The sequence below is a fragment of the Mus musculus genome, chromosome 9 (assembly GCF_000001635.26).
Source record: "Mus musculus strain C57BL/6J chromosome 9, GRCm38.p6 C57BL/6J".
Classification (NCBI taxonomy): Eukaryota; Metazoa; Chordata; class Mammalia; order Rodentia; family Muridae; genus Mus; species Mus musculus.
Window position 1 is genome coordinate 55,189,150 of NC_000075.6, and position 19,518 is coordinate 55,208,667.

Sequence of the window (19,518 nt, forward strand, 5' to 3'; positions counted from 1 at the left end):
GCTTTATTAGTTGAATCCCAGGGCACAGCTTATGGAGAAGCCTCTAGGCTCTGAAGTAGAATTACTTTCTGGAATTTCTGAAACTGAAGGTAGTTCTCAATCAGTCAAAAGAGGTTTTATAGTTCATTTGGGATCATATATTTAAATAAAGACCTATTTTAATAATAATTTTGCTCTACCAAGCTTTGTATCCATGCTTTTATTATACTATTAAATTATAGATAGATTTAAAAGTAGATGAAAGTGTCACTGAGTTGGCATCTTGTATGGACAGGTGTTTTCATTTTCTAACTTGCAGTAGAAATGTCGCACTGGACAAACCCATCCTTCGCTAGGAGGGCTGGAGAGTGTGCTAGTCATTTTCCACTTGTTTTCTTGGAAGTAATTGGATGCGACATGTTTAGTTCTATCTTGCCTCAAAATGAGTTTTTAAAAACCATTACTTCATGTTGTTTGAACATAAAAATTGGACATAATTTTTGTTAGACTCTCTTGGCCTGCCATCATCAGGAGCAGGAAGCCTTTCCCCCTCCAGCTGCTGTAGGAAGTTAGAAGCAGCTTTCCTTACCTGGCCATCAGGGAACTAATGTCTAACACTCTTGCCTGCTTTAGTTTCTGTCTGTGTGACATCGGATGACTCTCACCTTTTTAGGGCTGGAGTGAGGCAGGGTCTCTGACTAACCTGGAGTTCTCCAGGGTGTCTAGACTGGCTGGCCAGTGAGCTCAAGAGACCCTCCCGTCCACGTGTCCTCAGTGCTGGAAACACAGGCCTGTGCCAGCAAACCTGACTGTCGTCTTTGGTTCCGAGGCTGGAGCTCAGGTCATTCTGCTTGCACAGCCATCTCCTCAGCACCACCTCTGACTTTTTGAAGCAGCTTACCCATTGTATTGAATGTTACTATTGTTGCTTACCATAGTATAGGTGATCTTTCTACTTGTCTTTTTGTGTTCTATCTCTCTTCCCCCATCCTGTTTCCTATTGGATTTTCTTAGGACTCCCATTTCCTGCCTTTTAACTTAGTAGGTATATGTTCTCTTACTCATGCTCTATATATCTTTGAATTGTCAAAGTCCAATATTCATTTTTTGCCTTTGTAATGTCATAGCCTTTAGCAGTACTTCTCAAACTACCTAATACTGTGACCTTTTAATACAGTTTCTCATGTTGTGGTGACCTTCAACCATAAAATTATTTTTGTTGTTACTTCATAACTAATTTTGCCAAGTTATGAAACATAATGTAAATATCTGATATGCATGTTATCTGTTATGTGAGCTGGGTTGAGATCCACCGCCTTAGGTTCTCAGTACATGCACTTACAGTCTTTACTTGGACTCTGAGACCAGCCAAACTTATTCTCTCAGGTTATAGCTAGCATTATCTTTTTTTTTTTTTCTGCCAAACTATTGTTAAGTTTTCTTTTTAGTATGGCTTTGCAGATGGGAAAATGCATATTTTATTTCTGCTTTATTTCTTTTTCTTTGAGACAAGGTCTTGTTCTGAATCACAGGCTGGTCTCAAGCTTGTTACCCTCTGGTCCTGCTTCCTGGCTGCTGGGGTTGCAGGTGTACACTGCTCTGCCTGGCCGTAATTGCATTTTTGAGGAATATAGATCTTTAGGTTTGCAAGTTGTCAACTCCTTTCAGCTCCTTGAAGACAGATATCTTTCTTAGCATTGAAGATTCTAGACTTTCCTGAAAGTGCTTACAGTGGTCAAGCATTGAGAAGTCTTTGGAGAATTCTCATCCATTTTTCTTGCCCTCTTCTCTCTTCTAAGACTCAGACATGTGTGATAAAGATTGTGTCATTATTTTCTGCATTTTCTACCTCTTGTACCTTTTGGGGTCTTTCCCAAATTCATTCTGGTTGTTTGTTATTTATTTTCCTATTTATTGAATCTCTGTACTGCAGTTTGTTGACATAGTCTCAGTTGCCCATTGGGTTTAGTTCCTGCTGCTGTGGCTCCAGATCAGAATCTTTATGGGTTCTGTTGTAATGATATACAGTTCTGCTGTGGTTTGGTTTCATCTTCTCTTCCTTCCAGATGTTCAGCAGTTTTGCAACATGCACCTGTTGACTCTGTCTCATTGTGGTTGTCCTGTTGGGCTTACATCTAAGTCTTAGCATTGATGGACATTATGTGTGAAAGGCTGCAGAGGAGGGTTTCAGTATTGTGGAAGGGATTAGCATTTGCCCTGCCAGGGCCACAGACTGGGGATACCTAGGCAGTCAGTGATGGAGATTTCTGAGAGCCAGACTTGACTCCCTACAAGGGTAGTTGGCCGTTGGTCCCCCGTGGCCCATCCTGACGTGCGGAAGGCCCCAGGATGTGGCCTCTGCTGTGCTGCAGCTCCAGCTTTTGCCTCCCTGGCTGCAAGTCTGCATTCTGTTGTTTGCTAACCTCTTCCATTCCTCTTCTATAGTGGAAAGAAAAGGCCTCTCCCAGGCTTGACCACACCATGCTGCTCAGTGTATGGTGTGAGTGAGTGAGTGCAGCTCTGCGCTGTTCTGTCCCTTATTTGATGGCTTTGCTGCTGTTGCTTGTTTCTCATCTGTCCTTTGATACTAATTTCACTTTCATGACTAGGTAATAAAAGAGGATACATTTCTTTATTGATTATTTGAAAACCTTCTAGATAATGCAAAATTAAAAATAATGTTCTTAAAATTGATTAAACTTACTTTTTTTAGGATAATTTTCCATTTGATCCTCCGTTTGTTAGAGTGGTGTTACCTGTTCTCTCAGGAGGGTAAGTTTACATATTTACTTTTTTTGTGATAGTATGTGTCAGAGTCCTTTGCAGAACTGTCTGGAGCCTGGGAGGTCAGGATTGCTGGACTTGACACAGGATTTTGTGTCAGGTAGGTTGAAGGGGCTTGAGAACTTACCTTTCTGAGAAGTTCTCAACTGAAACTGATAGTTTGGGGTCCACATTCACAACCACAGGTACAAATTACTTACTTATAAGCAGACATCCTAATGGAGTTTATTTATATGTGTTGACTCTTTAGAGATGAGTTTCAGCTGAGTGTACCTGCCTGTAATCTCAGTCTGTCAGAAACTGATGCAGGATTGTGAGTTCCAGGCCAGCTAGAGAGATCCTTCCAAATCTGTATCTGGATGTTAGGTAATATGGTCAGTAGCTATCAAAATACTGTCTTTAAAAATGTTTTTCAAATATAAACCACGCTTGAGGATTTCAGGAAAGTTTCCGTTACTGTGGTTCTCACAGGCCTGTGATGCTGAGTGTGGTCACAGTGATAATCCGGTAACCCGAGGCAGCTGTGGAGCTCATCTCTGCATAAATAGTTACTTAATACAATTGACTGGTGATTGTCATACATCCGTACTGAATTTTGTCCTGCTTCTTTTTGTAGTTATGAAGCTATGGGAGGCATGACAAAGATCAAGTTAATTATGATATATTATACAATCCCCCATATGGGCTTCACTAAACTACTTGTAGGGGAGCAGGGGCGATGGCTCCGTTGCTTAGAGTAGTTGTTTCTCTTGCAAAGGACTCAAAGTCAGTTTCTAGCACCCATGTGAAGTGACTTACGGCTACCCAGTATTTCAGCTCCAAGGGGTTTAATCCCCCTTCCGGCCTCTGCAGGCACACACATAAATGGAAAAAAAAAAAATCTTTTAAGAGTTCTCAAATCCTCAGCTAATTCTATTTTGTGAGATGAGTTCTACTGTAATAATAAAATCTAAAAACATTGCCCATAAGCTGATAATTCATGTATTTGAGACAGTAGTAGTGACTCCTAAAGAAAGACTTTAGATCTTCTCAGAAATAGTCTCTTTTAATATATAGATGTACAAAACAAATATAACTATAATTTTTTGTTTTTGTTTTTGAGATCACAACCTGGTAAAATTTCTCAATATAGTGAGAATATGTGTGGCCTGATGTTGGGAAGTAGAGTATGGCACAACTGGCCATGTGTCTGTAAAGCCCAGCAGGAACAGGCCTGTGTTTGTGACGTGTTGAGCCATTTAGATGTCTACAGTACTATCACGGAGTACTTCTTTAACAGATGACTTAGGTGGTCCCTGCAGCCTGCTCCTTTGTTACATCTTCCAGAAAGTTATGTGGTATATTAGGCCTTATGAACATCAAGCTCAATGATACTCATTCCAAAGGGACTTGTTGAAGACTTGGTGTGAATTTTTCCCCCCCACAAAGTCACTAAATAACAGCTCCTATTCTGTTTTCCACAAATCACTTAATAACTTCTAATTTTTTGTGGCCTGTTGGCATCTCAGAAGATGGCATCCTCTGGTTTACTGTTTGGGAAATGTTGCTCTTTCAGAAACCCAAAATCTTGAGCGATCCTCAGCAAGGCTGAAGTGATCCCTTAGACATCTTGCTTCTGCTTTTGGCAAACAGTTACAACGCTGATCACAAATGCTGTTAGGCTGAGTGGGAAATCACACACTCAGAGGGCACACACAAAGATGTTTCAAGTTGTCAAGTTTCATTTCGTTACCTTTAAACATTCCCGCATGCTTCTGGGTTAGGCAGTGAAGGTAGTTTTTCTATCATAAAGCCCATGGCTATTTTTGGAAGGAGAATATTAGGTAACCTAGCCAAATATTTACATACACAAAATAAACATAGGGTGGAAATATAGTGAATTTTAAACTTTTGTATCCCTTCCTCAGAACACCAGCCCTTTCCTAGCCAAGTGTAACAACATTAATTTTTTTTTACAGTTTAGTGTTGCTATAACATTGTAAATTCTGTCACAAGTATTTTTTTTCTCCTTTCTCTGGTAAGCATATTTAACGGTGAATATTGGATTTATCTGTCATTAACTGGTATGTAGGAAAAAGGAAATAATTTTTTAAAATGTTCTAGGAATGGAAGAGATGGCTCAGTTGGTAAAATGATTGCTGAGAAATTAGGACCTGAGTTGAGATCACTAGACCCTACATACAGTCTGGGTATGATGGCTTATTCCTGAAGCCTGAGCACTGGGGATGTGGGGAAAGGAGAATCCTTGAAGCTGTCTGGCTAGCCAGACTAGCAAATTGGTGAGAGGTTCATTGAGATACCCTGTCTTAAACAGTATGATGGGTAGCTGGGGTTACTTCTAGCCTCCATAGTGTATGTAACAGACACACACACACACCACATATATACAAAAGCGAGGAAAAGCACCCATAGTGATGGGTCCGACCTAAAGACTATAGATGAGATCCCATTGCCACAGGATCAAGTGTCAGAAGACCTAATGGAAGGAGGAGGAAGGTGGGAAAGCCTAGTGAGGGAACACCAAAGTAGCTTCTTTCATAGCGCAGCTACAAAACGAAGAAAAACTATTGGCTGATCTCAAACAACAATCTCAGAATCAGAAGACAGCTTAAATTTTGTATAAATCTATAGAAATGGAGGCATGTTAAGGGGGTATGTGGGCTCTATTGTGCCATCTCAACAAAACACTGAAGATTGAGACTGTACAGCTGTCTGCAACTTTCAGCAGAGTTGTCAGCCTTGCAACAGAGGTGCAGAGAAAGCTCCAGAGACTGAATAACATGAGTGTGTGGCCATTAAGAAAACAGATTCTTTTGCTCCTGTTCTCTGGGATGTTTGGAGCCAAGTTTTTAATTTTTGACATCAGAAAAGTTTAGTATTCTGTTCAACTTATTTGACAAGTTGATTATATTAGAGTAATGACTATAAACATTTGAAATTGGCCGCAGTCTTATGTCTCTAACAACAGTTTTTATTTTGGTATATTATCTTCTAATTTTGTGTGAGTACTGTCTTAGTAATGTACTTAAGTATTTTAAGGAGGATTTTGTATGCTTGCTTTCCTTTTTTTAAAGGTATGTGTTGGGTGGAGGAGCACTTTGTATGGAACTTCTCACAAAACAGGTAACTCTTGTGTACAGTTCTTAGCCTTAGTGGACTATTTTCCTAGATAAGATGGATTCTAAGAGGAAAGATCTTACATGTAGTAGCACCTACTTTTATAAACAAGTTCAAGGTAAAGTAGTAAGTTGTTGTTGTACTTGGAGCTTGTTCCATGCTGGAACAGCCATTGAGAGTGATGTTAATCTGAAATTATAATCTCCTCAGTGGCATTTAGAACAGGGGGTGGTTTGTGAGATTATAGAAGTGGCCCAGTGTTTTTCCTGTCACTACAGATTTGTTAGCACTGATTTGCTGTTGTTGGGGTCCTCCTCTGTGATGTTTTACTAGGTTTTTCTGAATGGGAATTGTGAAGACTGCTGAGTTTAGATGCACCTTGTTCTTCCCACAGGGCTGGAGCAGTGCCTACTCAATAGAATCTGTCATCATGCAGATCAATGCCACCTTAGTGAAAGGCAAAGCCCGGGTGCAGTTTGGAGCAAATAAGGTACTTGACGAAGAACTCCACAGACGTGCTGGGGTGCCCAGGCTAGCATGCCTCACATCTGAGGCATCTTCCTGTCTTGATTCTATTTTTAAAATTTATTTTTGTGTGTATGAGTGTTTGCCTGTGTGTATGTGTCTGTACTGTATGTGTGCCTGGTGCCCTTTGAGGTGAGAAGAGGGCATTGGATGAACTATAGTTATGGACAGTTGTGAGTCACCATGTGGGTGATTAGAATTGAACTCAGGTCCTCTTCAAGAAAAACACTCCTAACTGAGGAGCCTTCTCTCCAGGCCCCCATCCCCCATTGTAGTTTTTTTTTTTTTTTTTTTTTGAGACCATTTATTTCTATTCTTTTTTATTTGGTTTTCTTGTTTTAGAAAAGTGTAGGTAGAAAACATAGATGTGTAAGAGAAGATACTCATTACAGTTCCTTAGCCACATTGTCTTCCATAGTCACAGTCATGTTTAGAGTCTGAGCTTATTATGGCTAAATATAACACGCTAAGTAAAAAGCTTGGGTGGACTTTGAGATTTCTCTAAACTGGAACCATGTTAGCATCGTTAATTTTCAGCCAGTGTGTACATGCTGGACTCTATTCTAATCTACATCGGTAACCACTTCAACCCTTTCATAACCTAAGAGAAATGTTCTGTTGTCTTCATTTTATAGATAAGGAAACTGAGGCACACAGGGTCTGATAACTCCTAAGGTCAAGGACTCAAGACAAGGGTTTCAGTTGGGCAGGCATAGTCTAAGCACTTATTCACTGAGCTGTGTGCTGAATTTACTTCTTTCTGGGTGAGATTGCAGTTATTCATAGATATTCATGATGTGTGTTTTGAAAAAAACTTCTGTGATGGAAATCAACTTTGATCTGATACTTTTTTGTATAGTGAATGTTTCCCCTAAAGTTCTTTGTAAAATTTCATTGCTTATTCAGGTAGTAAGATTTATAGTTATATTTTACTTCAAATCATGAGATTGAGATTATTTTAGAATGTTAATCCACAGAAAAAGGAAAATGTAAAAGATCATGTGAAAAATCAGTATTTGGGCTGATAGTGTTGCTTGTAACAGCTGTTTGTTTATATGGAACAAAAATGCCATTTGTTTAAAATCTAAAGTTAGGCAGCTCACCAATGTCCAATAATTCATATCAAACAAGCATTTACTTATTTATTTTGTTCGTTTGTTTGTTTTTGAAGACAGGGTTTTTTTTGTGTAGACCAGTCTGGCTTAGAACACACAGAGATCCACATGCCTCTGCTTCCTGAGTGCTGGGATTAAAGGCATGCGCCTTCACCAATGAATGGGTCAGACCAACATTTCTTAACAGTATATATGACTCTATTTTTTTATCTTAATGTGTCAATAAAATGATCATGTTGTATAATCTAAAACTTTTTTCCCCTTCCCTTCTCCCTCCTCCCTCTTGCTCTGGCCTCGCTCGCTCCGGCCCATAGTTTTTTTGTTTGTTTGTTTCTCATTACGGATGGTTGTAAGCCTCCATGTGGTTGCTGGGATTTGAACTCCTAACCTCCAGAAGAGCAGTAAGTGCTCTTAATTGCTGAGCCATCTCATCAGCCCAATCTAAAACCTTTTTAATGTTAAAATATTTGCTCATGCAAAGTTCCTAAAGTAAATAATATCACAAAAACCTGAAAAGGTGACTTGTAATTTTGAGTACCTAGAAATAAGGCACTGACATGTTCTTCAGTGCTTTCTTCCTGGGATCTATTTATATAGAGAATTTGATGTTAAATTTTACATGTTTTCCATTTTAAAAGAAAATTAGAAGGGCATAGAACAGTGATTTTTGTTTTTCTTCTTTCTTTTTGGGTAATTGAAATCTACCTGTATACCGTGCAAACTTTTCTTCTCCTGAGAACTGTGTATCAACTACAGAAGGGCAGGGGAATTTAAGTTCTCTATAGTTTGAAATTCTAGAACCACCAGTATTATTTGTTCCACTTCAATTACTTTAAATCTGCATTTTTTTTTTATGATGTGTAGTTTTCTTGGCAAGTAAGAAAAAGCATTATACTTAAGATGCTAAGTCAGGCTGCTGAGTACTTTTGTATATTGAAGTACGCTCATACATTGCTTAATTGTGGATATCTTTTTGCAATTTTGTTATATAAACTATAGCACATACCTAAGATGGCTGTAAAGACATAGCTTATAGAATCTTTGAGACCATCATCCTGTATGCTTTCATGGTTGACAGAAGTGACTTTATGTGGTTAGTACAGTAGAAGGTGAATTCAGGGAGATTTTTAGGATAAAACCTCACTCTTTTTTTTTTTTTTAATTAAAAAATATTTTCAGCTAAGAAAGTGGAAACTTTGTACAATATAATAGAATTCCTGAATTACATACTCTGCAGGGGATAGTCTTAAGTATTAACTTAAAAAAAAATACTACAAAAGTCTGACATGGTGATTCATATCTATAGTTCTAGCAGTTGGGATGTTGTGCCAGGCTACCCTGGGCTATGGAGTGAAACCCTACCTCAAAAGCACTAAAATCGCCGGGTGTGGTGGCGCACGCCTTTAACCTCAGCACTCGAGAGGCAGAGGCAGGCAGATTTCTGAGTTCGAGGCCAGCCTGGTCTACAAAGTGAGCTCCAGGACAGCCAGGGCTATACAGAGAAACCCTGTCTTGAAAAACCAAAGCCAAACCAAACCAAAACAAAACAAAAACCACTAAAATCCTAAACAATCAAAAAAGAAAGCTGAATGGTGAGAGGGCTCAGTGGGTAAACACATTTGGCACCAAGCCAGAGAGAGACCCTGAGCTCAAACCCAATGGGAGAACCAATTTCCAAGGTTATCTTGACCTTCACATTCACATTATAGTACATGTCTCTCCCTGTGTTCCCACATACACACATAAAATAAATGCAACAAAAAGGGAAGATACAGGGCTTGAGTAGATGACTCAGCTTTTAAGAACAGTTGCTGCTCTTACGGAGAATCTGTGGCAACCAGTTTACAGTTGCCTCTAGCTCCCACTGCAGAGGGATCTGAGGCTCTGGGCATCTGCACTCATGTGTACATACTCAACATAAAGACATATATACACCTAATTCAAAATAATAAAAGACCAGCAAGTCAATTCATGAGATAGAACTGCTGCCACACAGGCCCGATGAACCAAGTTCAGTTACAGTGGAAGATCAGACAGGCAAATGCTAATAGCCATTGTTACTGATTAGGGGACTTTTAAATACAAGTAGGGTTAAGTTAAAAATGAGATTGATATTTTGTGCTCTACAAATTTCTGTCATATATTTATTACTTTAGAATATTTTAAATATTTACATTTGATTTTAGTCAAAAAGCCAAGATGCAATATCTTAAATATATTGTCAGTTGTTGGTTAAAAGTAATTAAGAGTGCTTGCCTTTTAAAAAGCTGAATTAACTGATACGCATGCTGGAAATCTGAGTTCTTTTCAGTAGACATGATTGAGACTGGGTTGGGTTAATGGTACTGAGAACTGGCAGCTTTGTCCAGGCAAGAGCCTATGGAGAGATGGAAGTACATTCTTGCCATCAGCTCCCCCACTCCCCGACAGTGAGAACAAGGAGTGAGAACAAGTCATGGAGTTAGAAGGATGTAGGCCAGGGTGTTTCCTGTTCAATTACTAGGAAATAAAGTCTGTAGCATTAACTTGGGGCTATACAAATAATAAATTCTTTCAGAGTATAGGCCTGTTCATAGAAATAGTTCCCAGCACTTGGAGAGCTTAGGAGGGAAGATTGTAAATTTGAGGCCATGTGGGCTACATTGTGAGACTAGACCTAACTGGGCTCTATAAGGAGACCCTATCTTCAAAACTAAAAACTGAATAAAGCAAGCTAATGTGTTAAACATGCATGTTACAGAGGGACCATCTGTCAATGATAGTGAAGTCCTAGAACACACAGCCTTGGGGCAGTGCTGACCCTGTTTCTGCAATCAGGATAGGAGCCTTCTGTTGCTGCCACCTACTGTAGAACTCTTCGTAATGGCCACAAGCCGGGGAGTGACTAATCCCTGGCCCTGTATTCATAAGTGAGTTGTGCTGCCAAATATAGGAGCCTGATTCTCCACAGGGGCTATTCTGATCCCATGTTAACTGTATTCTCAGCTCTCACCAGAAGCAGACTAATCCTCTAGAGAAAAGTGTTTCTAACTGAAGCTTGTAGGCTTCCCAAGGATTAAAATCAAACAAATAGGGAGTTCAGTTAAAGATCACAACTAGGCCACCCAGGCACAGAAATGACAGAAATATGAATGTTATATACATGTCCCCAAGGACTGGTTCTTGAAATATCAGATCTCAAGATAGGGGTAAGGGATAGCTGAGGTTGTAGCTGAGTGGTAAAGTGCCTACTTAGCATGTGTTCAATCCCCAGCGCCTCAAAGCACAAAGCAGAACAAAATAAAAACTGCAGTTATTGAAATGCAATAAAATAGTTATATGAAATGTCAGAGGAAGAAAATAGCTAAGTAAATGGTCATATGTTATAACCCCTGCACTTAGAGAAGATGGAGACAGTAGGATCAGAAGTTCAAGGTAATGTTTGGCTACATAGTGGGTTCAAGGCCACAGTGGCCTAAACGAGATTCTATCTCAAAAAGCCAAAGAAAAGAAAACATTTAAAAATGGAACCATGAAGCCAGGCGTAGTGGTGCACGCCTTTAATCCCAGCACTTGGGAGGCAGAGGCAGGCAGATTTCTGAGTTCGAGGCCAGCCTGGTTTACAGTTCCAGGACAGCCAGGGCTACACAGAGAAACCCTGTCTTGAAAAACCAAAAAAAAAGTGGAACCATGAAAGACTGGAAATGAAGTTGAGAGATCTGAAGAATCCATACAGAATAGCTTAAAACTGGGGAGAAAACCCTCATAAATGCACAGGGAAATCCAGATCAATATACCAACAAAGGAAGGGCTGCATATGTTGTCTGCTGGCTAAACCAGCTGATCTCTGCTCAGTGTGAGATGTCCTGTGTCTTATCCAGACATACATAAGAAACTGAAAAAGTTCACAGCAAGGCAGACAACATAAAAACAGTGCTATCTCCCAAAACTATATAATTCAATGTAATTAAGTTAAAAGATAATGAAGATTAGAGTACAAATGAACTTGGAAATTTAAGTGTATTTCTAAGTTATAGTAAAAAGAACATGTAAAACTAAAAATAATTTTGAACTGTAATGGCAATAGTAAATTTCTTGAAAAGAAGATGTTTAAAGTTGTTGAGTAAAGACAACCCATAATGCTGAAAAACATAAAAGAAGACAGACACTCTCTGATCTAGTTAAATAAAGCTTACGTAATTTAATATGCCAGAAATATACAATGTCCTGTGGAAATTCAGACTTTCAGACTGTTGGTCAAATAGGAATTTGAAAATAAAATTCTGCAGTGTCTGAGATAGCAGCAACAATGCAGTCAGACACTAAAGGAGGCTCCCAGCAGCAGGAAAAGGAAGGACATGACACCTGGGCCATGAAAGGGAGAGGCTGGACGCCATGAAGGTACAAGGGTAGGGAAGGTGAGGGAGAGGAGAGTCTACAAATGCACACCTTGTTCCAAAATGCTGAGAGCTAGTTCCTTGTATGCTGAAGTGCAAAGTGAACCAATAACAATAGATCAAAATCCAACTCATTGATAGAGAGGAGTCAAAAGGGAGAAATTAGCAAAGATGTAAGGAGCAGTCTACAGTCCTGACCTGGAGGTCAGTCATCAGCTGTGTCAACTGTCCACAGTAACAGGTTCCACTTAGGAGAGTGGGTGCAGTGTTTCCTGATCTGAGAGTATGTCATGTGTATTTTGTTAGGTTTAGTCTATCTCTCTTTCTCTCTCTCTCTCCCTCTCTCCCTCTTCCCCCTCTCTCTTTTTTGTTGTTTTCAAGACAGGGTTTCTCTGTGTAGCCCTGGCTATCCTGGAACTCATTCTGTACCCCAGGCTGGCCTCGAACTCAGAAATCCGCCTGCCTCTGCCTCCCAAGTGCTGGGATTAAAGGTGTGCGCCACCACACCCGGCTCTTTTTTTTTTTTTTTTTTTTTTTTTATTAAAGATTGATTTATATATGTGAGGACACTATAGCTGTACAGATGGTTGTGAGCCTTCATGTGGTTGAGGGAATTGAATTTTTTAGGACCTCTGCTCACTCCAGTCGGCCCCTCTCGCTCAGTCCCTGCTTGCTCAGGCCCGATATATTTATTATTATATGTAAGTACACTGTAGCTGACTTCAGACGCACCAGAAGAGGGAGTAAGGTCTTACTACGAGTGGTTGTGAGCCACCATATGGTTGCTGGGATTTGAACTCAGGACTTTTGGAAGAGCAGTCAGTGCTCCAACTTGCTGAGACATCTCACCAGCCCCATCTATTTCTCTTTTACTTTTCTTTTTGTGTAAATAAATTAGTGTGAATTGATGTTTTGTCTGCATTTCTTCTTTGTGTACTGTATACATGTTTGCTGCCTGCAGAGGCCAGGAGAGTGCATCAGATCCCTGGAACTGGAGTTGTTATCCACTGTGTGGGTGCTAGGAATTGAATCTTGGTGCTCTAGAAGAGCAGCCAGTGTTTTTTAACCACGGAACCATCTCTCCAGCCCATGAAATTAATTATTTATTTATTTATTTATTTATTTATTATTATTATTATTATTTTTTTTTTTTGGTTTTTCCAGACAGGGTTTCTCTGTGTAGCCCTGGCTGTCCTGGAACTCACTTTGTAGACCAGGCTGGTCTTGAACTCAGAAATCCACCTGTCTCTGCCTCCCAAGTGCTGGGATTAAAGGCATGCGCCACCACTGCCCGACCCATGAAAGTATTTTTTTTTAAAGTTTTATTTATCTATTATAGGTAAGTACACTGTAGCTGTCTTCAGACACTCCAGAAGAGGGCGTCAGATCTTGTTACAGATAGTTGTGAGCCACCATTTGGTTGCTGGGATTTGAACTCTGGACCTTCGGAAGAGCAATCGGGTGCTCTTACCCACTGAGCCATCTCACCAGCCCGAAAGTATTTTAAAAATATCTTTGAGATGATTATTTTTTGTCTTAGGTGCCTGCGGCAGGAAATAGGGTCTATAGGAAATAGGGTTTGTTGACAGAAATAAAAATAATAGCTCACAAATGCATGGAGACTGGCTCAGCTGAACTGAATAGTAGACCAGCAGGCTGGAACCCCAAGGAGAATGTGGCTCAACAGAGTTGAGGGGCTCCTGGGAGGCTTTTTGGAGGAGCTCACAGATGGATGGCCTTGCAGCCCATGTGGAGACCTGAGCAAGGCCTCAGTGTAGCAGAGGCTTAGCCTTTGGTGCAGAAGCATCATTCCAGGTGGGTTTTGCTCATACTTGGCCAGTACATAGTTGGTCTTTGGAAAACATCCTGCACATGAATGTCCTTGCAAAAGCGTCTAGAGAAGTGTACGAGAAACTAGTAAATGTAGCTCAGTATAGGGGAAGCAGGGACAGGAAGGGATTGGTTGTTGGGAGACTGTCTGTACATTTTGTGTCTTCTGCACTTGTCTTTGTTGTAGACCAGGTTGTATGATGTGCTGCTGTAGATGGGGTGACCTGTTACGGAGAGCGTGTCTGGTATTTATTATTTGAAGTTAAGAAGTAAGCCATTCAAACTTTTAAGGCAAAATTCAATCTGAACTTGGCTTCTTAGAGAACTTACCTTCTTACTTTAGCCAAAAGAGGTACCTTGGTGGCAATCATGGACATTCTTACATTTAAAATATTTACAAATACTAAAATGTACAAGTATTTACATTCATGGTGCCTGAAGCTTGGTGTTTTCTTATCTGGAATCATGATCTCATAGACTTGTCGTTTGGATGAAGTTAGAAGGAAGAGTTGGGGTTTTACTCATCCACGTGTGTTTCCTTTGACTTACTCAGACAGTGTGGGGAGACCCACACTAGGACTATAAACTCTCATGCTTGACCAGTGGTAGGAAGACTTTAAGACAACAGTTTGGAAGCTTTGGGGTTTTATTGAAATACAATTTTGGTTTTGTTATTCTTATAAAGTTATACTAAGTATGGAAAGTAACACAAGTTGTCTGAAAAATGAAAATGTTCTTTTAAGCATAGTAATGATGCATCCAGAAATTTACTCTGCTTTTCATTGGCCTGCAGTTTTGATTTAATAATGTATATTTCTTTTTCAGAATCAGTATAATCTAGCACGAGCCCAACAGTCCTATAATTCCATTGTACAGATACATGAGAAAAATGGTATGTTTAATTCAATAAGTACTTATTATTTATGAAGTTACATATAGCACATTGATGTTTGCCTTGTTCATTTTTGTGTTAATTTTTTTATCAAATACTGTTAATTACAGTGAGGAGAAAAACATTTTCTATATTTGTAATCTTCTAACAAATCTTAACACTCTTTCTATCAAAAGCTGATGCCCTGAATTCCTTGACCTAAGTGCCTTTGAGTCATTGCCAAGAACTTAGGTTAATAGATAAATTCCTTTGCTCACTTGGAATATACTCTGTAAGAAAGGAGTTGTGCTAGCAGCTCTGTATAGGGGCTCTCCTGAAGCAGAGCTAATGTAAAAGGACCACGGACATCTGCTTCTGAAACATTGTCAGATGCCTTCCTACCTCATGGTCAAACCTATAACCCTACCAGGCAAAAACACTGGACTTCTGAGATAGAGCTTTACTGTGTGTGTGTCATCTGGTTCTTGATTCTCTTTTCTTGTTTTTGTTTGACTTTTTAAGACAAGACCTCATTAAGTTTCAGGCTGGCTTTGAAGTCACTCTGCAGGCAAGGCTTGAACTTGAGTCCTTTTGCTTCCGTCTTCCCAGTAGCTGGGATTATAGGCCTGTACCACCTGGCCTAGCTTGGAAGACCTACTTGCAAGTGCCATTTATGTCACTCCCTAGCTCTGTGGCTTTAAGCAAGTCCTCAGATTTATTTAGAAGAGAAATCTGTTTCTGTGTGTATTTGCCACTGCACACACTTTGTAGGTGCTGAGAGTCAAACTCAGGTTGTCTGGCTTGCCAGCAAGTACCTTCACCCATTGAGACATTTTGCCAGCCTCTGTGATCTCTTTCATCCCGAGTTTCCTCATCTGAAGGTGGCAAAGTGTCTGTTAGAAAACATGAAGAAAAAGAATAGTGCCTATGCAGAGCACTGTGTAACCAAGAGCCCTGAATAAGGAATTCATTGTAGTAGTGAAAGGGAAACTAATGCTCTTCTGTGCAGAGTGGAAGGAGCGCTACCTTAGGGCAGTACTGTAGTACATGCTCCTACCTCTGCTAGAGGTGTGTTAGTTGGGCTGGGAACTTACCATGCATGAGGCCCTAAGTTCTCAGAATGCACATGAAAAGCCAGGCGTGACAGTGGATGCCTCTGATCCCAACTGTGGGAAGCAGAGAAGGAAAGAGGCTTGGGTTTGCTGGCCAGCCAGTCTGAATCTTTGCACTGCAGGTTAAGAACCTGTCTCAAAAAAAAAAAAAAAAAAAAAAAAAAAAAAGATTTGAGGAAGACACGGTATGTTGCCCTCTGTGTACACACTTAATTAGGCGTATTAGTTTGTAAGTTTAGATTTGTGTCTTACACTTTATTTTATTTTAATGACAAAGACAACTTGTCACTTTTCCCGTGACTCCCTTTAGTAATAGTATTCAAAATCAAATCTTGAAACTTCAAAGGAAGGTCTTAAAATCTGAAGTTAAGCCTAGGCTTGTATAGTAGTCATTTCTAGTAAGTGCATCAGATGAGTGTGTCCTAGTGCCTGCTCTGTTCCAGGCAGGACTGAGCATCCAGGTGCCTTTCTGTGAGAGCTCACTTTTGTGGAGCCTGAGCAAGCAGACACACTTCCCCCTTTTGGTTTCTCAAACAAACCCTACAATTGGTGTTCTCAAAATGTTTATAGAAAATGTATTTGAGTGAGACAGAGAGTTTTGCATTGATGGGAGAGCAGTGGATTCGGGTCCCTATCATGAGTAACTTGATGTGTAGTCATACATTATAAGATTACTAACTCTGATGAACTGCCTCACATAGCTGGAATTTTAATGTGATGAGAGCACTTTCCCTACCAATGCTTTTGTTTGTTTGCTTTAAATTCTGGTCACCAGGATTTTGTGTGGGGGATACTTTGAGTGAGGTTTGCTTTTAAATACAAAACTGAGATGGAAGGTTAACATGTAGCTGTTAGTCCATAATGTCACTGTCAGCTAGGAGTACCATTCATACAGAGATGCTGAAAATCCAAGCATGCGTTAGTCATAAGCAGTAACCAAATCAGATATAAAATGTTGTTTAGTTAATAACTAAACAAGTGTAAGTTTCTACAGTAGGATTAAACAACACAGTTACGAATAGAGCTGGACCTGATCTTAGTAATGCCTTTTTCTAACTGCTTCAAGATTGATGTAGTTAACCTTTTCCCATTTTATTTCAGGCTGGTACACACCTCCAAAGGAAGATGGCTAACTACATTGACATATGTCTGGACCAATGTTGCTTTAAAGAAAATCGTTCCAACGTACAGACATAAGCTTTTGAGTGCCCGTATAACAGCAGTACCGAAGATATTAGCTAATAGATCATTTAGTGGATAATCTGTCAACTGACATCCAGTTACAGCCTTTTCATTTTGCTCACTTTAGGTATCTTGGACTGAGCAGTGGGGCCTTTACTGTATTTTTCCTGATAAGTACACACAATAGCCACTCCCTACCACCTCTTTCTTGAAAAGTGAAATCTTTTAAGCAGGGAAGTGAGCATCCGTTTACTGCAGCTGTGATTTTTACAGTAACCTTTCTATATTGAGCCTATGGGGTATGAAGATTTGCAAAATCTTGTTTGTTTAGAGCCAATAAAAGTTTAACTGATGGTCAATACTGGTTTAGAAATTTTAGGTCTTCTAAACCATAGCTTTTTCAGGTCTGAAATAATTTTATTGCCAAAATTATGACAGGAAGCCTCCTCATTAAATTGTTACACTTTTTCACGGTTGTGTGAAAGTTTGAACTAATCTAAAAGTATGATCGTAATTGTACCATATTAGCGTACAGCAAAACGAGGCAGCCACTTGTGAGCAGTAATTTCCACTGGAGCAGCAGGGTCCTAGTGGACCAAACCTGCTTCCTGTTGGTTCAGCATTTCTTGTGAGGAAGAGCCACAGTGCAGAGCCTGAAGTTCTAAAGTATGAGGTCATTTTACCTTTCCATTTATTAGCGGGGTGTTGCAATTGACGATAAACTAATAAACTTATGGAATGGTTGGCACAAAGACAGACTCTTTGAGCAAAATTATGAAAGATACCTAAATTGGAGATCCTTAAATTTTTGCTGTAGTCATGCAGTGGCTTTTACATCAGAAGACCAGTAGGAGTTCAGCCTGTGTTAATTCTTTTTTAAAATGTGACACAGATCAATGTACTTTGCATTTTTATTACCTTTCCTGAATCAATCCTCTTTGGTTGGTAATAGACTTTTTTGGATCCATGTTTGATTTGAATCTAGCTACTTAAGCACTTTTAAAAGAAACCTCGAAGCACACTCCTGCACGACCCAGTACAGAGTTAAACGGCTTTTCTTATATATTTGATTTGAGATTTTTTTTTTAAACTTTGCAAACCACATCTAGGAGATGTGGCACTTGTGCATTTTATGTGTGGTGTTAGTTTCTCTTGATTCTGTTGGTTAAGAGGGCAGAAAAGATATCTGGTATTCTTGGTCACTTGGTTACCCTAAATATATGATTGCCAGTGGCTCAGATGACAAGTGACAAGACAGAATTCTTCAACACATTATTAAGTTCCTTATGCCTAAGGCAAAATCTTGAATACATTATTGAATTCTAATTTCCTAATGGCTAGCAGATTGACAGCTGCACATTTGGCATGCTTTGGGGTTGGGTTTTTTTTTTTTTTTGATTTTATTTTTCATTGCAGATTTATTTGGCAATGTACAGTAAATTTTGTAAACTTGCATCAAGTTTATGAATAAAGAACCATTTAAAAATCAGTTTGTCACCTTTCCCTCTTATGAGATGCTATAATTCAGGCGTCTATAGGCTCTATATTGAATTTCTAGTGTAGGCTGTTTAAAGAGAAGATGGGGTGTGGGGAGGTTTCAGAAGTGGAGATGAAGATACTGAGAGGGATAGGGAACCTAGAATTGGTGTGTACACACATAGTGTATTCAGTTTTTCTTTAACCATTCCCTTACTGCGTTCTTTAAATTCAAATACATGTGGGTTTCTAGTGCTGTTTTAATTAATGTCTCTAATGTTCTTAGGGTACTATTAGCACAGTTCCTCTTGTACACTCAAGGCCTCTATACACACCACTATCTGTAGATCTCATCAGAATCTCAGCAGAAGGAAAGCCTTTTCTTTCCTTGACTGAAATTCCTGTGCCAGTTTCATGTTTGGTTTGAATGTTATGTCTCCATGTACAGCCTCCCTACTTCATTCAGAAACAGTTGTTTTTTCTGAAGGTTGCCTTAGCTGAGGAAATGTTCAGAAGTCCTCCTCTTAAACATACTGACCCTTGGTGTTCATTCCCTAGTCGTCATAACATGTTCCCGCACCCCACCCCCACCCCAACCAGTGCCTGGTGAGAAGAGTGGAGCCACAGAGCAGTTTGGAAGTTCTAGAAGTAGGATTTAGGGCTCCTGGAGAGCCCAGAGCTGCTGGGGTTTTTTATTAACGGGAAGCATTGAAGTTTTCACACATTCCCAGTGTATCGTGGTGTTTTGGAGACTGTATGATGCGTCCATGTTTGCTACTTAAGTCTTAAGGTTTCCAGAGTAAAGTGGCTGCTGCTTGTTGAGGGCTTGTTCATGTTTTTTTGTGTTATCTTACATATTTTGCAGTAGGGTCTAGATTGTTTTCGGCTTTTGACCCTCCTGCCTCCAGCTTGCTAGATGCAAACATGCATCATCTTGTCCAGCTCAAAATGTTCTAATGGGTTATCACAGTGTAAAAGATCTAGAAGCCAAAACAAGAAGCACCAGGTCAGGCCAAGTAGCTGGGGACAAAGTGCCCCTCAGTCAGGAGACAACCTATTCAGTTGAAATGAAGCAGCCTCTACTGTTCTTTCATTTGTGGTTCGGGAATGTATGGTGTTGGGCTTCATCCCCTGTGATTCTGTATGTAGCC

At 39.8% G+C, this 19,518-nt stretch overlaps 1 protein-coding gene across 4 annotated transcripts in view; it reads left to right on the plus strand.

Annotated features, from left to right (window-relative positions):
• The window catches only part of Ube2q2 (ubiquitin-conjugating enzyme E2Q family member 2), a 58,161-nt gene extending 39,781 nt beyond the window's left edge, over positions 1 to 18,380 (plus strand). For all 4 annotated transcript variants that reach the window (NM_180600.3, NM_001346657.1, XM_030244003.1 and 1 more), the window contains 5 exons: positions 2,693 to 2,751; positions 5,838 to 5,886; positions 6,275 to 6,370; positions 14,552 to 14,618; positions 16,811 to 18,380. In NM_180600.3, coding sequence (NP_850931.2) covers positions 2,693 to 2,751; positions 5,838 to 5,886; positions 6,275 to 6,370; positions 14,552 to 14,618; positions 16,811 to 16,842 — 303 coding nt within the window. In that variant the 3' untranslated portion in view covers positions 16,843 to 18,380. The remainder of the gene's footprint in view (positions 1 to 2,692; positions 2,752 to 5,837; positions 5,887 to 6,274; positions 6,371 to 14,551; positions 14,619 to 16,810) is intronic.
• Positions 18,381 to 19,518: the final 1,138 nt, after the last annotated feature.